The following is a 22,730-nucleotide window of genomic DNA, read 5'->3' as shown; positions in this document are numbered from 1 at the left end:
TAGACACGCATTCTCGATTCCCGACCTGCTGGACAGGCCTCTGTGTATTGTTGCATGTGCTCGCGGAACCCTGAAGTGATCTGTTATAATTTCAGTCGATCCGGTTCGCCAGCAGCGTTTGGCACTCGATCATGTGAATCAATCATGACTCGTAATCTGCCTGCGCTCCCGGCATGCGCACCTCCATCTCTCGCATTCCTATTTCCATTGTGAGGTTTGCGAGGCTGACAGCTCCAACACGGCTGAGGGCTGAACCTCATTTGGGGTCTCAGCATTGGCTCAACTTTGCGACAGAAGATGTTGACACAGATAGAGACTTCGGTCGAGTTTTTCTGTGACTTCTTGCCGCAGTCGACGCATTTCCATTCTATTGTTTGACGGTAACACATTTTGTGTTTGGGACAGAGGAAATCGAAAACAATGCTGATTCGCGGGAGCTGACGGAGAGAGATAGTCGGCCGGTTGTGCAAAGGCTGATAACTGTGGCATGCTGTAGTTATTTCGAGGTGGTTGATGTGTTTTGATATGATGTTGTAAACGGCAAGGCTCAAAGATGAGTCTGACAATGTACGAGGACCAGGTAGCAGGCTATATGGAAGTGGGATGGAAGGAAGCACATGAGCGGGTGTGGAGGGGAGGTATATCAATAAATAAAGCGGAAACAGCTAGGAGAGGAACACGATTCTATTCACCACCGCTTCGAGATTTTATGGACAGTGGGCCGGCCGGGCCGCACATTCAATGGACCAAAGACATTGATCAGTACCTAGGCAGCTAGTGAATCAGCAGTCGGTGAATGTCTTACCTGCACAATAATACACGCGTGGCTGACAACGTGAATTGTCCCTCTATGCGCTTTGTTGAAATGTTTGACACTAGGCAATCAAAGTGAAGTGTGGCGCTCACGCATACCCACGCGCGCACACACAATGTGAGTACAAGATGAGTGAGATCAAACCTTGATACTTGAATATATTGTAGTTCTATCAGTGGTGATTCTACATCGATTCAGCCCCCATTCATACCAAGGGAGGTGAAGTGAAGCGAGGCCCCCCTCGACCATAAGTGATTTTTGCTTGAACAGGGGCTCCATCTTGCCCATGACTTTGCCACAGACCGACCTTAAACACAAAGGCAGAGTAATCCTCAGGTTGAGAAGTCTAAACGCGATGGCTCAAGACGAATTCCACGTGTTTGTTCTAGACACACCACCATTACAAAAATGCATTACCCAGGCAAGTCCATTCACTAGGAAGATGGTAGACGGACAAAACATGTAGATAGACGACAAAAGGACAAACAAAAAACAAGCCCGATTCCCTAACTAAAGAATCCTTAACCGGCTGGGCCTTGTTTATTCTTTCTCTTTTTCTTTTCCCTTTGTTTTATTCTATGGTTGTCACTTTACCGAGACCCTCATCAGTTTCCCTTAAGGGAGCGTATCCTCAAAATTTCCCTTGGAGTCCCTTTCCTGGCTGCCCTCTTGGCATTTGTGTTGTCTTGTTCCACCAGTTACGCGGGCTGGCTGACCGCATGAAAGGGTGCATGAAAGAGGTGAGGGATGCGGTGCCAAGAGATTCCCGCCCCTGGCGGGGTGGAGCGGAGCGGATAGGGGTATCCTAGGGCATTCAGCTCGACACAGGGTCCGGCAACAACTTCTCTAGCATTTTTGCCGCTGACAGCGGTCATGAATCACCCTTGAAATGCTGGCATGTCTTCCTGTCCCCTGACTTTCCAATTCTCATAGCAGGCATCCGAGCTCATAGCTAATGTCAAGCACTCATGAAACTCCAAACGGAGGTCATTCGTACTCTTTCTCCGCGAAGCCCCCTCTCCCACAGCCTTCGCCCCTCAATCTAACACAACCGCCTCAACTCTTCCCCCCACCTCCTCACCTCGTGTACTGTCACTCCCCATTGCTCCTCTAACAGGCCACCCTCCCTTAACACTCCTTCTAATTCCTCGTCACCCATACTTAGCAACGCCTGCTCCAACATCTCCCCGTCCACTACTCGGAAGGGCTCATCCTTCTCCAGCACCTCGGTCCTCCACGCCCGGAATTTACTCCAGGGCATATAACCCGGGGCCTGCACTCGGTTTGCCAATGCTGACTGTAATGTCAAAAGCACGTTCATAAAAGCTGGATTGATAGTGGCCAGCATGTATATCGCACCCTCGACAGTCGCGAGGAACACCCGAGGGGTAACCAGCGGCCCTTTTCGGGGTACCTTGGAAGCGACCTGCTTATTCGACCCCTCGTAAAGCCGATCATCTGAGTCTGAAAACTCGTAAGCCTCCTTGGAGCCCGTTGTCTGGTAATTCCTGCTCTCCCTCGCTGGCGCTGGAGCTGGAGATTGTGCCAAGGGGACAATCTTGTTGACAACCTCCCCCAGGCGGAATTCTCCCGTAACTTCCAGCCGGCGGCTAGCGTAGTTCAGTCCATCACCCCCGTCGCCCTGACGGAGCATGGTTAAGTTGCCTTCCATGTCGGCAACAACCCATTCATTTTCATTTATCCATGAAGTGGCCGACGACCAGAGTGTAGCGAAATGACGGGATATCTCACGGAAAACATATCCTGTCTCGGAAGAGTTATCGCGGACGATTTGGAGGATGGACAAGGATTTCATTAGATCTGCGACGGCGATCATAGGGGCAGAGCGCTCGGTGCGGGGCGTTATGGCAAGAGAAAGCGGGTTTGTCGACGTGCGGTAGGTGGCCAGCTTTTCCAGTCTGAGCGATGGGTCTCCTCTTGTTGATGAGGCCACGAGGCCGTAGAGAACGACCTGGACGGCCCGTTAGCTATACAACCTCAATGAAGGACTGCCAACTCACCGTTTTCACCAAGCCCGCCACAATTTGGCCCTCGCACATGGCCAGACTTCGACAGGCTCCCTTGACCGTAATCTGAGTAATTTCCTTCAGCTTTTTCTCTTTATTGACCTCATAAACTAGTATTCGACCTCTCAGACATTCCTCCTGACCAGATTCACTTTCCTCTAGAAGGCTTGTCCCTACCACAAACATCTCCCCGTAGTCAGTCTCTGCCTCGAAAGAGCCTGCTGTGATAATACACTCTACCAACTCGTTGTCACGCAGATCTATCGAGTCCAATTGCTTGAAGCTCACTTCATCTGCGATCTTGACGGAGCTCATTGTTATTTCCGCGCCGCCCTCGATGGTTCGACTGACGCAGCCCATCGCGAATATCTTGGCCTGGAGTTCGTAGGTGAGACACCTCACCGTTTCGTGAACGGGAAGCGTCTGCAATTGAGTTGTCCTCTCCTTGCCGATCAAGGCTAGCTTGAGCTCGCTGGGAGTCGCTATGGCAATAGCCTCAGGATATGCTTCCGAATTGAAGCTACAGACGCGAGATGCACTATCAGCGTTTACAGCTGAATAAATAATGATACCTTCAGAGGAATATATCAAGGAAGGTTGCTCGCATGAGGCGAATATGTTGGACAGTCCTGAGCGGCAGTCTCTAGGTAGTTGTTTAAAGAATACAGGTTCTGTCCCAAGTAAGATCCTCGTCATGTTGGACAGAGAATTATTTGAAGGGTCAAACGAATATGACAGGACTGTGCCATCGGCCATTGCAACAAACAAGGTCGGAGGGGCGTCAGGCAGGACGTTAGCAACAAGAACTGATCGTGGAATATCTGTTCCAGGGGTGCCAACCGGTTGTGAATGGAGGACATCGAGCGAGTGTAGGTCAAGGACAGCAACGGAGGCAGTTTGCCAGAATGAGACAATACATACGTTGCTCTGCATGTCTGGAACTGTCACCCCCGAGATTTGCGAGTCGGTTGGGAAGGTCTTTGAAACGGTGGGTTTAGCGTCCCTTGTTGCGGCGTGGAAAACATGGAGAGTGTGGCCACCTTCGACCAGGAGAAGATGGACGGAGTTTGCACTTGCGACTGTTATCTTCGCCGCCGCGTCAGGCGGTTTCCATTCCAGCGTCAGCATACCGGATTCAAGATCTGTAATACGGAGACCCGTCTCGTAAACTTGAACAAGCTTTCGGTCGGGAATATTTGCCGCGAGGAGGGTGGGTTGGGAGAATTCGAGATGATAAAAGTCGTCCACTTCTTCAACCGAAGCTTCTGCGTCAAATTTGAATATTCGTGTCTCGTTGACGAAAGAGACAAGTAAAGTGTCTTGAACGTCGCCCAGGCCTGTCGAGCTCAGGCCCCATAGGTCAATAATGTGAGATACTTCGCCAATCGTGCCAATCTCTTCCAGACCAACACCACTCCTAACACTTCGAATGGAACCATCCTGCCAAGCGCCAGAAGCTGTCACTATCCTAGCCTGACCGGACGAGAACTCGGGAGCCGCGCCGCCTTCAGCGCCTCGACCCAGATCCATGATGGTGAAATCCAGGATAGGGGCAATATTGGGGAAGGTCTGCACAATGCGAACACCTTCCTCTTCGATATGCACAACTTGGGAATCGCCCGCATGCGACCCGACGAAGACATAGCCGTCATCGAGATATATCAAACAAGAAGCCTTTGAGGTGACACCGACAGGATCCAACCTCCATGAGATCACTTCGGAAAAGCTAGTCTCGATCATCAAAAAGAACAGTTTGCCGTAGTCATCTGCGAGGAGCCACCGTTGATCGTCGATCTTGGTCCAACAGGTCCAGATGGTCGAGCTGTCCTCTAAGGGCTGGGTAACGACTCCAGTCAAGTCGCGGTCGATGTAGCGAATAGCGTGGTCGCCCAGAATCAGGAAGCCCCCGTACGGTACAGGTACAGGGATGAGATGGCTCACGCCCTTGTCGAGCTGGTCACCCTTCAATTCAGCTACTGTCTCTAGGTCTGCAGATGCTTGGTCTCCACCAGGACGATATTTGAGCTCCCTCAGTACCAGTTGTGGGTTCTCCGAATTGTCTTCCCACAAGATTGCCAGCCTCGGATTGTCTTTGGAGTCGGGATCCATTTCTAGAAAAGCAGATGATCTCGTCAACAACTCCGGGACTCTGACCTGGACCGGTTCGCCGAGAGCTCCGACCTGGGTATTGGAAGTGATTTCTCTCTTGACCCGCTTGTTGGAAGGTTGTACGAAAGGCAAGACCGATAATACTCCATCGTATAGCTCCAGCGTCATGAACCGCCGCGTAGGGTCAACGTGAGATCTATCCACCTCTTGCGAGCTGCGAAGGACCTTGTCCGCCAGATCCACATAGCTTTGCTCTGTTTGTAGCTGTTTTGTCTGCGGGTTCCATGAACAGGTGAAGTATTGGTAGCGATCTGTCCCGACGAAGAGGTGATCGGTCTTGGAAGATTCTGGGCGGAGCTTCTCGAGGATGGTGATGTAGCCATAGACAGTCTTCGTGTGCAGCAGGGTCAAGCCTTCCGGCCCTTGCTCGAATATTTGGAGTCGGTTTGCTTTCCTAGAACATACATTTAGCGCACAGCTTGCGGGTGACCCAGTGGTTGAAAGAATACTCACGAGACAATTAATGTGTCAATGGTAGGATCTAGGAAATTCAACTTGATGGCATGGCGTACACCGCTTGGAGGGTGGATTGGTACAATATAAGACATTGTGAGGGTGGTTTGAGAAGTCGTGGTTGCGATCTGATGGAGGGGCAGCACATTCGCAAATCATCTCCCACGGCAAGGCAACGGTGGTAAGTGTCAGGTATTCGGCAGGCCAACGGAGGACAAGTCGTGAAAATCAACCTGGCGTGCTTGTTGCAGGACGAACCCTCAGCCTCGAGAGGCCAGGATCATAAGCGGCTGTCAATTGGCCCTGAGGTGAATCGCCAACAACGCAGTCAATACCGAGTAGATTGCAGACTTGGAGACACCCATTTACCGCTCCTGGATTAGGGTGATGCCGCCCTATTTTCACCCCCACAGGGCCGCATCTTGTGTGCCCCGTGAGGTTGCGTGGGGGCTAGAGCGGCAACCTCATCGGACGAAACCTCATCCCCAGTCAGCTTCAACAGTGGTCTATTTCCAAATACTAATTATTATCAATCAGCCCAGTCAAAGGCCAAGGTCAATCCAGCGGCCGAGTCACCTCCCCACTCAAGCGAGTTCCTTCTTCGAGAACTAGTTTACACAAAACTTTTCTTCATTGCGTGAAGGATGATAAATATATGACGAACCCAGTGATGGACATGAACAGCACAAACTGCGCCACATGAGTGATGATCTTAGGGAAGATGATGAACGGAGCGACTGAGGATGGACCATTGGTTAGACTGGCTTCGGCCGTTTGGACAGCATTGTACCAACCCGTGATTGGGACCACACCAACATATACTAGCCAAATCTGCTATTGCGTTGCAACAAACTCTGGATGCCAAAAGTTAGCTAGACCCATGATTGAAACAGCCGAAAGAGCAGTGCCAGAGCAGGCGATGATCCACCATCCAAGCATCGTCATCCAGCCGATGATTAGGCCCCAAAGCGTCTTGGGGAACCGCTGGCAACAACACAGACGAAATGGTATTGCCCCTGTGCATAGGTAAAGGTCAGTTTGCAGTCCAAATATCACGGAGCGGTAGCTGTATGTAATCGCAACTAGGGAAGACTTACTCTGGTGAAGGGAATGCCGACGCAATTTCAGATAGGCCGCAAGTGATGAACCATTGGACAAAGGCTGCCATGAGGGCGCAGAAAATGACATTGACTCTGCTACCGAACGCTGCGTTGATTCCATAGTTGCTGAGATATGCAATCCAACTGTTGGTTATGCTATATCAGTAGCGCGTGTTTAGCTTGAATCGGAATGAGTCTACAAATCGCAGGAAGGCCGAGACAAGGACAACACGAACCCAAAGCCCAGAGCAATGGAGGAACAATCTGGAGAAGGTCCGCGGCATAGCATCCTCATGGCCTTGGACGCGGAGAACATTCTTGTCAATGACGTCGATGACTCCTCTGCTGATGCTCGTTCTGCTGGCGTCCGTGGTATTGAGTTCGTTGGACGTGACATATTTTGTCTCGGTGATATTCTCTGTTTTGGACGTTGTGGGAGGCCTCACCGCAACTTAAGCAGGAGGGTGTGTATGTCAAAGAGGTGTAGTCCTAGATCAGTCAGTCGACAGTAGCTGAGACAACCTCGATCCTAGCGGTATAGATGAATGGATAATATATATTGGCGGGAGACTCTCTGCTCACGGATTGCAATGATAACTAAACTTCTATTTAGCCCTATTCGAATGCCTAGAATAGAACCCGTTGATATTAACGACAACATATCTTGCAACTACCTCAACTGCCTTAATCAATACTGGCAAGCCGGGTGTCACTTATTCAGGGTTCGGATAGACATGGTGCCCATTTACAAGTAGCACCGAGGATTGGAGGCTTGCCAATGGTAAGTCGGCAACCCGCAGAAGGCGTACGACGGTCGGTTTTTATCTAGGCCTATTTTGTAGCAGCGACGCGTGCGAGCCGCCAGAGCCGCCAGATTTTGGATGCTTTGCTCTCCGCTTTCGTATCGTGGCAGGCTTCTCCTTATCTGCACATAGAAGACCCCTTATTGGCCGCATTTTGGAACCTATTATTTGTCGGCTCTGACTTGAATGGTTGTACCTGAACGACGATCTGGGTCAAAGCTTAATGGCATAGCTTGTGTTGGACCTTCCTCGACTTTCCCTAAGTAGGCATTGTAACCTCTTGTGCCACGCGAGCCTGTGTAGCTCCAAGGAAGCACGCCACTGGTAAGTGACAAGGGTGGGAGATGTGGGCCCTTCGTTGTCCACGCGTTTCAGTCGATCTGTCGACCATTCTGGCCAGGCAAAGCTCAATACACTCTTTGTGCTTCCAGATTCAGAGTCTTCTCGGTATAATTGGATAGTCAGGCTGCCTCTGCGCTGATAGGGGTGTCGATTCGGCGAGTCAGGGAGGCTTCATTAAAACATAACTAAACCAAGAGTGTTCCCACGCTGAGCTGATGATGGCGATATTGTCAATTTCAAGCCCGCTTCCTCTTTCTATTTTCGCCTTCTAAAGAAGCCGTGAGATGCATTTTAACACATTCAGGGTTTGTGTTAGGTGTCTTTCTGTCGCCTTGTGTGTTGTAGCATGGGGACTGTCCAAATTCAAGAAACGAGTTCACGACCAAGTACACCCAGTAACACATTCGTGTCTCGCTCCAAAGGCTACATCACTCAAATTGACCAGAGTAGCAGCACTGGACTATGGCAAATCACCCCTCACAAAGGCCTGCCACTCCACGATGAACCATCATGGCCGCAGGCTTGGAAGCCTGGACAATGGCAAATGACTATGGGAATTCGCAGGCTCAATGTTGACGATTAGATCATATACGACAACCTTTTTCTCGACGAGCATAAACAAAAGTTGAGGAGGTTACAAGATCCAGAGGTTTGCGCCATCGTCTTTCAACACCAAGACGGCACCTATGAGGCAAGCAAGGAGGCCTTGGAGGTTATTGTTCATTAAATTGCTACTCGATACCCGGATATGTTCAAAGTCAAAGGCGATTATCTCCATATACCCTCACTGGGAGAATCCTATCGAGTACAGGAACCGTTGACCGGCATCCTTTGGAGATTGCCGGCCTGATCGTGTATGAGGATGTGTATGTCTTGCTGAAGGGATAGGATGACATATATTATCTGTAAGTACTGTGCTTCAGCGATGCAAATAACTCATTGCCCACAAACCTTTCTGAAAGGACGTAGAGCTGAGCAAACCTTGAATTCTTTAGGAAAGCTTGCTTTCTCTCCTTGCCACCCGGCTGGCACCTGAAAGAACGAATCGGCTATCCGATGTTCAAGATGCACCAGGCAGTGCCTCACTGGAAGGAGAAACTACGGCAACCCATGGAGAGGTATGGTGGCCAGCTCACCCCCTATCTAATCCTCCCTTTTTCTTCTCGGATCTAGAATACCGTGGTTTAGATTCTTCCTCAAGTTGAAAGAAGGTGTAGGAATCCAGCGAAACAATCAGTTTATTCAAACGACCACGGCAATTTTATCATCCAGAACCCCTGAGCGAGTATACCGTCTGCACATCTATCGACCAAGTCCACATCCATATAGAGCTGCAGAGCCTGATGAGGATGCCCGAGACACAGAGATTGCTGGCCATCATTCGAAGCGCTCCGTTTCACTCTATTTTGATTCCCCTGGTTCTTCGCGATCGAGGGCTATTGTATACACTGCTCAGCATTGCCGCGACCCATCTGCTGAACCTAAACCATTCTGACGTGAGCGAAGTACGACAGAGATCAATCAGCACACGATGGCACTCGCGTGGCAAAGCTCTGAAATGTCACGCGGAGAAAATGGTGGCTGTGTCAGTCCTGACGTTTTCGGATTCGAGCGTCTAAGTCAAATTAGATGCTGCTTTGGCGAGTTCTCTCCTACTTCTACAACTGGACTGCCTTGACAGTGGCAGGGACGGCCATTGGCGCCTTCACTTGTCCGCCACGTCAGAGCTTGCTCGTCAACGGGTCAAGGAAGGTTGAAGCAACAAGGCGGCTGACGGAATACCCACAAATTCGAGAGATGACAAGACTGTGATCTGTTTCTTCCTCGATTTATATCGCTACTACGATGTGCTCGCTTGTGTAACACTCGACGAACGCCCGTGCTCGATCGACCCGGTCTACTCGTCCGAGAAAACCGGGAGCTACAGTCCTCTGCCTCAAACTTATCATAGTTTACTCTCTATTTTGACGCATATTGTGGAACTTCGCCGGCAGACTCTGGCCGAGCTGTCGTTAGACTAAACTTCTGTCGACCGAAATCGCGCAGATGTCAACACCGAAGAATTCATGAAAAGTTTGGACCTTTGTACACTGATTCAAAACCGGAAGATCAAGTCCGATTCACAGGAAGACATGGTCCTGGGCGAAGTCTACCGTCGGGCATGCTTCATCTTTCTTTATCTCACCACCTATCCGTACGGCATCATTGACACAAAGGTCCAGAGTGCTCTTGAAGAAAGGCTAGCACATCTGGAGCATCTTGCCTCACATGAAATTTCTCTAAAATGCGCAATCTTTCCACTCTTTATCTTTGGCATAGCAGCCTTGCAGCAGGACTAACAAGACATGATTGCCAAGGTTCTGGACCTTCGTTTCCGTCAGTCCGGCATTGGCAACGTCAAAGAAGTCCTCACCTTTCTCAAACAATGGTGGATTCGAGGATACAACGAAAATAATCTGTCTTTTTGGCTGTGGGAGGACGAGATCAGAGCCAGACAGATGCATCTGTTTCTGGTGTGATGTGAGTGCGACAGGTGACATGACCATTCATTTAGATATCGGCCTTTAGCACGAAGCGATACGAACAATCACCTTGACTCAATCTCTTCGCAACGCCTCGCAGGCGTCCTTCATTGGAAGTATCTCGATCCAAGCTCGAATACTCTTTTCGGCGGCAAACTCGAGATCTCTCTCATCTGTCTGCTGGTGCCAATCATGGAACCCACGATTGACTTGTTGGCCCTGACCAGGATACCCGGAGGAATCTCTGGAAGATTCTGCTCGCCCAACCCGACCAAGGCGAACTGGCTGCCAACGTTGAGCAACGGAAGGTATTTCTTTAAAGGCATATCGTTGGCGAATGTCGTCGAAATGATGAGGTCCAGCGAATTTTTGTTTTGCTCCGCCCAGTCCACCTCATTTGTGGTTACAATGAAACTGGTGGCTCCCATCTTCGCTGCGTCTGCCTGTTTCCGTGGTCTGTGTGAGATCGCCGTCACCTCAGCGCCCCTGGCAGAAGCGAATAAGACGGCAAAATGGCCCAGTCCTCTGATTCCGACGACGCCTACTCTCTTTCCAAGGCCAATATCTGCCGCCATCAAAGGGCTAAACACAGTCAGGCCTGCGCAGAGAATGGGCGCGGCATGTTCGGGCGGCAAAATAGGGGGAATCGGAAAGACAAAGTCTTGATGGCACCGTTTGCAATTGGCTTAGCCGCCATTTGACATGGATCCGTCGGGATATTTGGAGTCGTATGTCTCGAGCAGGTCAGGCTACATGTAATGCAAGGTCAGTCTCATCGTTCCAGCACTTCACCCATGTGGCATATGCGGCTTTGGAATTGACTGTACACAATAGTTTTCTCGATTGCTGTAACGCAGCCTGCAAGAACCACATGTTGCTGAAAGAACTCCCACCCCAACCAGCTGTCCGATCTGGAATCTGGATGTGTCAACCAATTCCCCAATGCGCACTATCTTGCCCACGATCTCATGACCGGGGATGACTGGATACATTGTTTCTGGCTGCTGTTTTGTATGTCATATCAGCAAAACTATTGTTGCATCCTTTGATGTCTCGGACTGGAGATGGACAGGAAAAATGCCAGGAAATACCCACCCAGCCATCATTCCCTGCCACAGCGCGGGCAGTCAGCAAGTCACTGGCGCAGACGCCGCAATATTGGATCTTGACGTCCATTTCATGCTTGCCGAAGGGCACGGGATCATGGTCGATGAGCTTGGGACTGGACCAGTCGGAGGGTGAGGTGACGGCGTAACCTGCGAATGAACACGTATTAATCATGAGGTCCTTGCGGCGATCTAGGCCGATCCAACCAAGTACCCTTGAAGGAACCAGACGACATTGTTGCGGTTAAAATATCAGTTGTGTCCGGAGACTTTGTCGCAGGCGAATCCGTTGAAATGGAAGCAACGTGACAAGACAACGATTACTGGCAGAGCACACATCCTGTCTATCTGCTCTCGCCTCGAACTGTAAACTATCTATTTGCCCGGTCCATCATACTGCTCAGGCTTAGCCTGGTCATGCTTTTAACCGGAGACCTTTGAAAATTATCACCTTCGGCAAGCGAGATGAGTAAATACATGTGCGTACAAGTAATTCTGGAAGGGCTGTCGTCTCCGTTGTGCGCCCCAACTCCAGGTAGATCCGTGATCCTTTCCCATTTTTGGGTGTGTAAACCGCGATTGCCGATGGGCGGGTCGCATCTTCTTAAAACAACATCGACAGGCGAGGGTGAACTGACGGTAAAGAAACGACCGGTACAGCATACTTGTCATATGAAGAATCAGACTAATTAGACTGAACGATTGTCGCCCAAGAACCCGAGGAGATTTTTCACCAGGGCTCCCACCACGACTACTACTAAGGCAGCACCGAATTCATTACAACTCCCTCCTTCCAGTGTCAAGCACGGCGGAGTCACCATCACTTCCGAACGTCTCAACGAGGGCTACTACAAGTGATGGAGCCCTCGCGAACGGTGCTCAGTTCCTGAATTCACGCTGGCAGCCGATCCAGAGGATGTGGTGGAAGCTTTGAAGCAGATGGGCGGCATCTTTGTCCGCGGGGCTCTGACCCAGGAAGAAGTACGGCAGATTGAGAAAGATATCTGGCCGGCCCTCGAGGCCGACACACCCTGGGAGGCGAACGAGGGGTTTTTCCTTCCCACCACGAGACGAGCCTTTGGGCTGTGCGGCAAGTCACGCACCGCGGCCGAGAAGTTGATCAGGTGTCCTCTATATCAAGAAGTGTGCCATCATCTCTTCACCACCAAGGCGTACAAATGCACGGCAACCGGTCCGAGCTGAACGTCTCGGCCCCACAGCTGAACAACACAATCGCCTTCTCCGTGCGGCCGGGAGACACAGACCAGCCTCTCCACCGCGACGACGACATCCATTTCGCCAGCCGCAAACACGTTGGAAAGAACCCGGACGACGCAAACACGCGTGAGTTGGGGATTGGGTGGTTTGTGGCCGGGACGCGGTCGGAAGGTGTCGGGAGTGGTAGAGGAGGGGGATAGCTGCTCAAGAAGGGTGCTCGGTGGTCAGTACGTGCAAAGACAACCAAAACGCTCCCAAAGTTCCAGGTTCTCACGCAGGTACGGAGCGCGATATATGCGGTTCAAGAGCTAACTCGGACGTTGCGAATCGTGGTCTCGGCCTCGGCACTATCGAGCCACCCCTAATAGTCACTCTCCCTCTTCCATCCCAGCTAGATTTCCTCTACCGATTACTTGACCAGCTCTTGTTTCTCCCATATAAGTTTCATGTCACAGCGAGTAGCATGGCTGATTCCTCCTAAAAAGGAACATCCGTCAATGGCCCAATCCCTCCGGGTCATCCCCCCCCGCATAAAGTCAGCGAGAATCTGGTATCGACAGACCAAATACAGTGGCGAACTTGGATTCGGTCCATCGAGTATGAGTATTCATGGACACCTCACACATAGGTATGTATCCGCCTAAGTAAAATCTGGAGTCATCGTGTGTGAGGAAGATCGTTGGGCTCTCTCCCCCCTCTTTCTTGATCAATGTGATGTTGGTACAAAGTCGCCATTCCATATCCGTGAGAAACATTGCTCATCACGCCTGATGTGATGATGGATTGCTGATCACCGCTGGCCCATAATGTTCCCGAGTCCCTCAAACACCATACATGTTCTCCTGTAGGTCTTAAGGTCGGCGGTATCACTGAATCCGCCCACCAGCCTTAAAAAAGCACACCAAACAAATACCCATCCCGGCTTTCACCCACCACATCTTGCTTCATGTCCCAGCCTTGTCAACGCACAGCCACCACCACTCCAATGTCTGATATCCCTTTGATCTATCATCCATCTTTGCAAAACCGGACTGTATGCACCACTGCATGATGAGTTCCACCTCAACTTCGTCAGGCACAAATCCGAAAGCCCGTGAGATGTCCAGGGCCGACACGCCCGGCATTTGTGAGACGAGCCCGATCACGCCAACAAGAAGCATGTGCCAAAGTGTCATTTGCACATTTCCATGAATGTCGACCCACACCGGGATTGTGCCACGTGGCTCATCCGCATCCCCGCGCGGGATAGGGATCCGGCGTGCTGGCGACTCGCTAGGGATGGAATCTCCAAAAAGATATTCCTTCGTCGGCGTGAGCTCGACGCTAAAACCCAACAGTTTCTTGTCCATGTTCTTGGTCCGATACCCTATACGTTCGTGATCTATGCCATAGCGAGTCTTTGGCACGTCCGAACCTGGGCGGAGCTTGACTCGTCCTGATGCCAACAGGTTTACCACTGCCATCATCTCCCCATTAGAAACAGGGTCCTCTTTGTCAACGACAACAGTATTTCCCTTAGCGAACTCGTGGTCAAGAACTTCCGATTTATATCTGACGGCACGACGCAGTACATTTGCAGTGACCGTGCTGCGCTCCTCAAATCGTTCAAAGAACTTTCGGTGAGCTTCCCAAGTGCGAATACTCGGTCCTTGCTCCGATGGACGATCATTGAGTCTACGCTGAATGATTTTCTCCTCCTGCAGCACCTTTAGTGCACGGGAAAGGAGCACGTCACATTCCATTGGACTTGAGGCAAGGGTCGACAGTTTGGCTTGGGCCAATTCTGGGTTAAAAACGGATTCTGGAGTGAAAACGGTCGCGAGCACCCATGATTTAGCAAGCCGAAGGTCTGGTTTGGCCATCTCAAGCTCGAAGCCATGTTGATACCGAAGGTTCCCGGCCTGCATTGAAGAATGGGGATATGTGCCGAAAACTGAGCACCTTGCGACATCCTCTTTGACATTCATCGTGGTGTTATTCCATATGACATTGTGGAAACATTTGGGTTGAGTGAATTCCAAGGCATAGGTGTTGAGCAGCTCATCCCGATTAGCTGGAAGGTCTGCAATCCGCTTCAAATTAAAATGGTCGAGGCTCTTCAATGCCCACTCAACAATGGCACCCCAGTCCGTGGCGTCGACGCCCTCGAAGGAGACAGACGATACCTCGCCCGCTTGTAGTGCTTTCAAGTACTTCGACTGCAGGTCCTCCGTAAGACTCTGTATATCCGAACTGTATCTGTTTGAGAGCGTATTCCAGCGAGCTTTGATAACCTCTTCCTTTTGATTGGGGAAGAGCGTCATGACAACTTGCCAGTTGATGAAGCTTTCAATACCGCCTGCTAACGTCCGAACGACAATGACAGCAACCGCAATTCGGGAAATCATCTCTTCTGGCATAGTATGCAGCCACCTCGCACTTCGGGGGACCTTGTGGATTGCGGCATTGAAAGCCGAAACTGCCCTACGCCTTGAAGGAGTAGCTGCGGAGCCTCTTACGCCTTTCCTGCGCCGTTTAGACGAAGGTTGCAGGAAGAAGCCATGGCCATGTTCAGAGAGTTTGCGCTTAGTCCCTCTGTTTGATCGTCGAGGGCCTAGTCCAGGGGAAGGTGGCGGCATCAAGTGCAAGTCTGCCTCGTCGACTGCTGCAATTCGGGAAGTGATGCCGGGCGATGCATTTATGGCGAGCACAAATGCTGGCCATGATTCAACAGGCGGATAAGCAATCTCAAGCTCGGTTCCATCCTCATCGAATTGCACAAGACTTTTAAACTCGACTGTTAAGGGAAGAACTGTCTGCGCATACAATGCATTTGGGACCAAATGATTGATGAAGGCGAATTTAGAGCGCTTTGACTGAGCCGTGTCCGGTTCCTGTTCTTCCCAGGCACGAACCCCTTCAACCTCGCAGGCAAAGCGTTGCCAGTCGACATCGTCAGCTTGAAACGCATCATAGTCCAACTTGAGATTGGGACGCTGCAGGATATCCTGCAAGGAGGAAGGGAAATTCCGCCACATGATTGTTCTACCGGCTGCCTGAGTGCGTGGCTCTTCAAACCTTCGCCGGCGCCGAAATAGTAGAAAGGCACTAGATCTCCAAGGATTCGCATCGGAAGCATCGGAGCGCAATGCGGTCACGGGACATTCATTCCTCCACTCATGGAGATGCACAACTGAAAGCGAGCCCAGCGACGGAACCTTCAATGTGAGGAAACTGGTTGCAGGGCCCTGTGGAACCGGTAGTAGAGAGGGTGTGGTTGTCCTTGTGCGGCTTCCAGCACTCCTGGTAATAGTGGAGGCGATAGTTCCGTCTGTTACCGCCGACGATGCACGTCGGCTCCTCGGTGGCCGTTCTGCAGCCTCAGGTGTCCTAGTTGGAGCCCTTTTACTGACAAGGGGAATACGGTAGCCTTCATCTTTCCACTCGGGGGGAATATAATCAGTGGGTTCCGCGTTGATAATCTTCTGCTTCACGTCCTCGACTGACTGCGATGAACTGTCAATGTGTGGCAGAAAGATGACCGAACGTTTAACCATGGTTCCAGACTTTCCTCGGAATGCGAACATGACCTGCTTTAGTCTTCGAGACTCGTTTAAAGACTTGATTGCTGCTTTGATGGTCTTGAGCCCGGGCCGACCTTTTTCTCCAGCCTCTTGCCAGCGAGGCAACGAGATACGTCTCAGTGCCGAAGGATCGTTTGGCACTACCCCTGATGTTTCCTGAATCAACTCCAGAATAATCCTCTGACAGAGAGCATTGGCGCCTTGAACATAGCGTTGCTGAACATAGCGTTGCCTTCCTTGGTCGTGTCGGTTCTTTGGTCGCGATTCCTCTCCCGAGGTCCCGGCTTCAACAGACGCAGCTCTTGTTCTGCCTGCTTCAGAAGCGCGTTGTCTAATACGGGGCTTTTGTGGAGCGGGGCTTTTCTGCGAGACACGGTCCTTCATCTCGGCTGCCAGATTGTTCTCTTGCGGTTCGCCACTCATGGAAAGATTTCCAGATACAGCAACTTCGACGATTTCCTCCGATAATTGACGTGATAACAGAGTCCCGACGTGCCGTGCTTCCTCTGGTCGGACTGTGGTGGCTTCTGTCGCTTCGACTCTATAGTTAACATCGGCATCCGTCTGTTTATTGCTGGCAGCGGAGGGTTGTATGCAATGAGTGATTCGAGTTAGGGCCACATCTGAATATGGGATGACTCCAGATTGCTGCTCCTTCGTAGGCGAATGGTCAATAGAAGAAGCTGATGACGCATCCACAGCTGATACTTCAGATCTTCGACTAAGGGACTCGTCCTGATTGCGAAGTTCAAAATCTGCAGTGATGACTTCGGAAGACACATTTTGAGCTTCAGAGAAGAGACGAAAATTATGGCTTTGATCTAATTGCAACAGGTCCATCGCTTTCCGTGTCAGCTTCCGGCTTCTGGAAGATCTGATTCGAGGGGTTTCGGTGATGTCAAGCTTCGACCTCGGAGACGGTGGTATTTCTTGGCTGCTGCTTTGTCTCTGAGTAGTCAGTTGTGAGCCTCTCCTGCTCCGACCATTGTCAAGCCCAGCTTCTTTGGAGGAGAGAGTCTCATTTATCGAAGCATGAGAAAAGGCTCTAGTCTCGAGAACGTCTTTGCGAGGAAGTCCTTCTTCTTCATCAGTAGTGGCCATTAGAATGTCCACTGAAAGCTCATTATTGGTTGAACTTGGAAGTATGGGAGGTAATGTTGTGGAAAGAGCCGGGTTTTCGTAGAAGACGCCCAGCCGTGGCCCTAGCTTCTTCTTTCCTTCGGCCTTACTGGGGGCGGCCTGTCTCTGGCGCTTCAATCTTCTTGGCGTATGTGGTACTGATGGCTCTTTGGATGGGAGGCTGGGATAATATCTTCTGAACATGGAGCTGTGCGATGCACTGGAGGAGATGAAGCGAAATGGATAGACAGTGTTCCTGTCACTGAAGTCGACTGATTTTAAGCGTGGCGTTCTCACGATCAGAATCTGGGCTAATCTCTGGCTGTTGTCAGAGCGTAACCCTTTGGGAGACATATAGACCCCATCTGACGATCGCCCAAGAACGACTTTTGTCGAACGAATCCAGGCGTCGTTGATATCTTGTGGAAGCCCCGGGATCGGCAATCCAGTCTGCAAAGCCTGGACCAGAGTATTATCGAAATCGGGCGGACGGCGGGCGTATAGCGCAATGGCCGAGGGATCTTGTGCGGTCCCCTTTTTAAGATCGTCGTGATTTGCACCGGCATCCAGTCTAGCTTGCTTAAACTGCATCCGCCAGAACTTTTCTGTACCTCGCATGTACTTGCGAGGACGACCAATTGCAACTTTCTCCTCGTCGTCGGAATCTTGGCGGCGTTTAGGCGGTCGTCGCGTTGGCTTAGGGTGCTGCCCAGGAGGTAAGCGACGAGGCGCCTGGTTCTTGGGGCTGGACGAAGCTGGAGCGTCGTCACGTAGTTTTATAGTCAAGTTCGTCCCTTGCTTGACAATGGACGGTTCTCCATTCCGCTTTTTGACGTCTCCAGGTGCGACAGCCTCTATCAGATCAGAAAAGGTGGCCTCGCCGTTCCTCAGTTGGAGGGCCAACGGGCTTTGCAACGGAAACCCAAACTCATCAATATCGACAGGATCTGGAGAAGTTTCGTCACCATCAAAGCCAACATCTTTTTTTGCCAGTTTTCTCATGATTTGAGGAGCAGCTGGAATTTCAGAGAGGTCAAGACCGCCTCCTGCCACTCTTTGCCGAAAGACGTCCCACGAGTAATGAACATACTGAGCGACCCCGTCAAACCTCACAGTAGTTCGGACAATAGCCAGGTGTCGCAAATGTTGCGGCTGAATCACAAGTGATTCGCATGAAATTCGGAGGAGAAGAGACTCTAACTGACGACGCACAAAATCGCCAGTAATCATTTGGCGTGCATTCTGCTGATTTTTAGGATCACGGCAAGAACAGAGGTGCTGAAGGCTTACCAGATTTGTCAGACCATCCGTACCTGCAAGTCGAACAGCATCAACTAGAACATTAGGCATTAGGCGACCAGGGTTCCATCTGGCAGGTCTGTACACAGCTTCTAGGCTATCTTCGTTTGCATCTTCGACCGTAGGAAGTGCGACGTTGTGGTCGTTCCGGTCTTCGGAGTCGACGGCAGATGCTAGTTCTTCGATTGTTTGGTTCAAAGACAAACTCCCCGTGTCAAAGTTCTCTAGGTCGACCACGTCGGCACGCCGCAAAAGCTGAACGAATTGTCGCAGGTCGCCAGACGTTGCAGAAGGTCCGACGGCAGTTCGAACTCTTTTGACACACTTTATCTTCTCGAGCCGACGGATAATTTTGGAAAGGATGGCCGATTCTGCTGAAGACATTAGGCTCAATTCTTCCGCTAGACTCGTCTGAGACATGAGGCTGTGGTCTTCCAACACCTCAAAGATTCTGCGGACGACATCACGTAAAGTAGAACCATGTTGCGGTAGGCTGTGCAGCTTATGGAATGGCTCGACGTCTGCTGCATTATGGCGGGCAAACTTTTTTAGGGTGAGGCGGCTTGTCCGATTACCATGGCGGAATACGGTCTCCTTGGTAATGTAGCCTTTGCTTTGCAAAGCATCCGTCCGCTTTGGTACGGAGCGTTTATCCTGACCGGTGGCTCTGACAAGGTCCCCCTGGAGAATGCCAGTTGATCTTGTTGCGGCGATATGAGACAAGAGTTCGAACTCAAGAGGCACAACCTTGCTACTATCTGGAGGATGGCCACATATAGCCTGATAGATTCGTGCCTCGTTAACACAGATTCGTGGACCTTTGGCAACATGGGCTTTCTTGGAGCCTGGCCGCTTCTTTGTTGGACCGGCTAAGTGTGAACCGTCCGACTCGGCCTCATCCTCGGCTGGCGTTTGCCTGTTGTTAAGACTAAGGTCCACGTAGCTGGGAAACTGAATCTCGACTTCGGCCAACGGTGTCTTGTTGTATCGTCTATTGACACCGATGGAGACATCAGGATGCCGACCTAGCCATAGCCAAATCTTGGAAAGGAGTGGCCGGTCAACTGGGACTCTTGTGCATGGCTCGAGACCATCAACGGGCGCCTTTGGTTCTGAGCCATCTTCGGGTTCGTCGTAGAATGAAGAGATGAAGAGTACGATATCATTGATGGTTACGCCTGCGGATAAACCTGCAAGTTAGCATTCGCTGAAGGGGATGCATAGATGTGGGGCAGATGCAGTGGTGAAGAATGAAGCTTGATCATCGCCACTGGAACCTCGGATCCTGCAGCTTCGGGATGAAAATGCACGCGAAACCAACTGACCTCGACTTCCGCTGACGGCAATCTCCTCGAGCAGAAACTCGATCAGATCGTCCAGGCCCTTCGCCATCGTCTGAACCCCATCTCATGATGCGAGGAGCAACTAGTAGAGAACTTGGTTGCTTAATTCAAAGGATCTTCGACTTGGTAACTTTTTTTTTCTCCTTCGTTCACATTCCGCTCCTTCAATTTTTGACTGTGGCCTTGGCAGACGCGATCTTGTCGCTGATTGGCCCCAAACATCACCGCCTTGACGAAGCCTCCTACAAGTACACATTCTTATTATGATTACCATACAATTAGTACCCTACGGTTGTAGATGAGTCTAATCAATCGCAAAGATTGATGTTGGATCTGTCCAGGATCCGCATCTCCCTCCAGTGACATTGGCTACATCGAACAGGTCCTATGCTGGGACTGTATCATGGAATCCCTGCCTCTGGCGGCATATAAGACCCAGCAAGAGAACAGCGCAACATGCTTAAAAGTCAGTAATTTCTCTATGATCCATCTAAAAGGCAATGTGGTCTGTTGTATTTGGCCAGCCTTGAGTGAACATGCAACTGCGAGTCGAGAGACTGTCTCTTCAAATATTTTTTCCCCCTATGCCTCGATCCCATCCATGTCACAGACTTTCTCTGGCTGCAATCCCGCACTTTCCCCTCTCCCAAACTCCTCCATGTTGGACAAAGTAAGTAGACTCCCGATTCCTTGCATTTTTGGGAACAAGTGCGAAGACTGGAGAATAGCCAAAAGTGCTGAAACCTGCCTCCCCCCCACCGACGGTACTTCGAAAGCCGCAGGTTGGCTAGATATGGCGAGAGACGAGTTGATGTACAAAGGGCCGCACGAGGAGCTTCTGGTAACAGCACATGTGCTGAGCTAGAGTTCGCGCGACCTGGAGTTGCAACTTTGATATGGCATTAGGACGCCGCTCCTCTGGACGGTCCGTATCGCCGGTTGCTACGTTGCTTTTGTGGCTTGGACACCGTGCTCCAGCCATCTTCTTCCAGCTCTGTACCAGTGCTGGCTGCGGGAGGCTGGGCCGCCGGTCCATTCCTCCAAGAGCCGTTGGTCTTCGCAGAACTAGGGGTCTGCACAATTTCCTTAGGCTTAACTGCCTTGTTGTTCGTTGGTTGAGGCAGTTCTTCACCCTCATCGTCGTTTTCATCATCTGCAACCATGTCGTTCATGCCCGAGTCAGCACGGCGTAGGATGTCAAACTTTGGCGTAGATTGTGCGTTGTCCTCGCCGTTCTCTTTCGCGGAATTGGTATCCTTGGGCTCTTTGGGCTCCTTGCTCTCCTTGCTGGTCGTTTCCTTGACTCGCTCTTTATCCGACTCAGCTTTTTCCTTTGCCAGTCTCTTTTCCTCGGCTCTTTCAGCCTTTGCCTTTTCCTCGGCTTCCCTTTTCTGCCGGATCGCGAGTTGGCGCTTTTCTTCAACTTCCTTCTCCTTGGACGCCGTGTCAACCGGACGAGCTGCTCCGAAGGGGCTCGATTTGGAATCTGCAATCGGAGCCGGGGATGCTACCGGTTCCGTTTCGGAAACAGTTCTCTTCTGCAAATTCAGTTTCGGCCTGGTCGCTGGAGCGGGCGGCGCCGCAGGAGAGGAAGGCTCGCTGGCTTCGGGAGTCGGGGCTTTGGCGGTATCAGGCCTCATTCGAGCGCGCCATTGATTATCAAGTTCGGATGCAGTCGGCTGTCGCTCAGGAGGGGGGCGTTCAGCGTATTCGCGTCTTGGGGGTCGAGACCCGTCCTGTGATCTCCCCTCGCCCCAGGATGGCGAGTTCTTGCGGAAGCCGTAGCCTTCCTTGCTTCCCTGTCTACCACCCTCACGCAGACTTGTGGGTCCAGGAGTGACCGGTGATAACGGACCTTTTCTTTCCCAATTCGAGAAGTCCCGGACCTTTCCATCTCCTTCCCCAAACCCACGCCGATGGCCTCGTTCGCCGTGGCCCCTCTCACTGCCAGCGTCTGACATGTTGTCAAAGCTTCGGCCTCCATACCCTCCTGGCCTGTCGGAAACTCTGCGTTGACTCGGCAAATCTGGGAGAGGTCCTTTTCTTGACCAGTCACTGAAGTCGCGGGTCTCATGTCTCTCCTTCGCTAGCCAGAGAGTCAGTTCTACTCACAGAAGGGACTCGGAAGTAACTCACGTGGTTCTGCAACGCTAATACGGACCTGACGACCTGCCAGGTTACTGCCACTGAGAGCCAACGCAGCCTTAAGACCATCCAACGTTGCAAATTCAACATAACCGAATCCTTTAGGCTTACGATCTTGTTTGTCTTCAACAATGCGGACATTTGTAACCTGGCAATCTCTAAAGAAGTCGTTTATATCTCCCTGTGTAGCGTCGAATGATAGATTTGCAAGATGTGCCGTGAACGGGGGTTGTGTGGGAAGGGGGAGTTGTTCTCTCGCGGGGAATGTGTCGCGGCGCTCTGTTGTTGGTGACAGTCTCCAGTCAGCAATCTGCCCTGCTGGGTGATCTAACAATGACTAACCTGGATAGCCATTGCCCATGCCAGTAGTTGTGCTGAATGCACGTCGTTCTGACCCATAGCTTGGTCTTGTTTCGGAGGCTGTTGTTTCACGGACATGTCAGTGTCCATTGCCTCATGGTCCTTTCATCAGTCAGTACGCAGGGGGCTCACTAGGGAGGGGCATATCCTCCATCTCATCTGCCCAAGAGCCATAGTCTACCAACAGTTAGCATCTCAGCTCGGCTGCACCCCAACCTAGGGTGGAACGCACTCTCGTCCTGCAAAAAAGTCCCTAGGGACATTTTTTGGTTCTTTTTGGGAGCTACTCGATGTCAGCAGATAAATCTCGCAACAACAAGGGTGGCGCAGGCTATGCGCTGAATGTC

General features: G+C 51.2%; 5 protein-coding genes across 5 annotated transcripts; all 5 read right to left on the bottom strand.

The window, feature by feature from the left end:
* Positions 1 to 1,856: 1,856 nt before the first annotated feature.
* Positions 1,857 to 5,558, bottom strand: Z519_05504 (uncharacterized protein; the record flags this gene model as incomplete). Its single annotated transcript, XM_016763244.1, has 3 exons — positions 1,857 to 2,786; positions 2,836 to 5,404; positions 5,464 to 5,558. The coding sequence occupies 3 exons, from the start codon at positions 5,556 to 5,558 to the stop codon at positions 1,857 to 1,859; spliced, it is 3,594 nt and encodes a 1,197-aa protein (XP_016620857.1).
* Positions 5,559 to 10,337: 4,779 nt separating this feature from the next.
* Positions 10,338 to 10,805, bottom strand: Z519_05503 (uncharacterized protein; the record flags this gene model as incomplete). The annotated part of the gene is made up of 1 exon (XM_016763243.1): positions 10,338 to 10,805. The coding sequence occupies one exon, from the start codon at positions 10,803 to 10,805 to the stop codon at positions 10,338 to 10,340; it is 468 nt and encodes a 155-aa protein (XP_016620856.1).
* Positions 10,806 to 10,916: 111 nt separating this feature from the next.
* On the bottom strand, positions 10,917 to 11,572 carry Z519_05502 (uncharacterized protein; the record flags this gene model as incomplete). The annotated part of the gene is made up of 4 exons (XM_016763242.1): positions 10,917 to 10,979; positions 11,124 to 11,234; positions 11,326 to 11,486; positions 11,551 to 11,572. The coding sequence occupies 4 exons, from the start codon at positions 11,570 to 11,572 to the stop codon at positions 10,917 to 10,919; spliced, it is 357 nt and encodes a 118-aa protein (XP_016620855.1).
* Positions 11,573 to 13,498: 1,926 nt separating this feature from the next.
* On the bottom strand, positions 13,499 to 19,927 carry Z519_05501 (uncharacterized protein; the record flags this gene model as incomplete). The annotated part of the gene is made up of 3 exons (XM_016763241.1): positions 13,499 to 18,478; positions 18,527 to 19,713; positions 19,861 to 19,927. The coding sequence occupies 3 exons, from the start codon at positions 19,925 to 19,927 to the stop codon at positions 13,499 to 13,501; spliced, it is 6,234 nt and encodes a 2,077-aa protein (XP_016620854.1).
* Positions 19,928 to 20,780: 853 nt separating this feature from the next.
* Positions 20,781 to 22,646, bottom strand: Z519_05500 (uncharacterized protein; the record flags this gene model as incomplete). The annotated part of the gene is made up of 5 exons (XM_016763240.1): positions 20,781 to 21,964; positions 22,015 to 22,302; positions 22,366 to 22,443; positions 22,516 to 22,560; positions 22,616 to 22,646. The coding sequence occupies 5 exons, from the start codon at positions 22,644 to 22,646 to the stop codon at positions 20,781 to 20,783; spliced, it is 1,626 nt and encodes a 541-aa protein (XP_016620853.1).
* Between the last annotated feature and the right edge of the window lie 84 nt (positions 22,647 to 22,730).

The sequence above is a fragment of the Cladophialophora bantiana genome (genome assembly GCF_000835475.1).
Source record: "Cladophialophora bantiana CBS 173.52 unplaced genomic scaffold supercont1.7, whole genome shotgun sequence".
Classification (NCBI taxonomy): Eukaryota; Fungi; Ascomycota; class Eurotiomycetes; order Chaetothyriales; family Herpotrichiellaceae; genus Cladophialophora; species Cladophialophora bantiana.
Note: the sequence above shows the minus strand (reverse complement) of the source record. Positions and strands in the feature narration are given on the sequence as shown.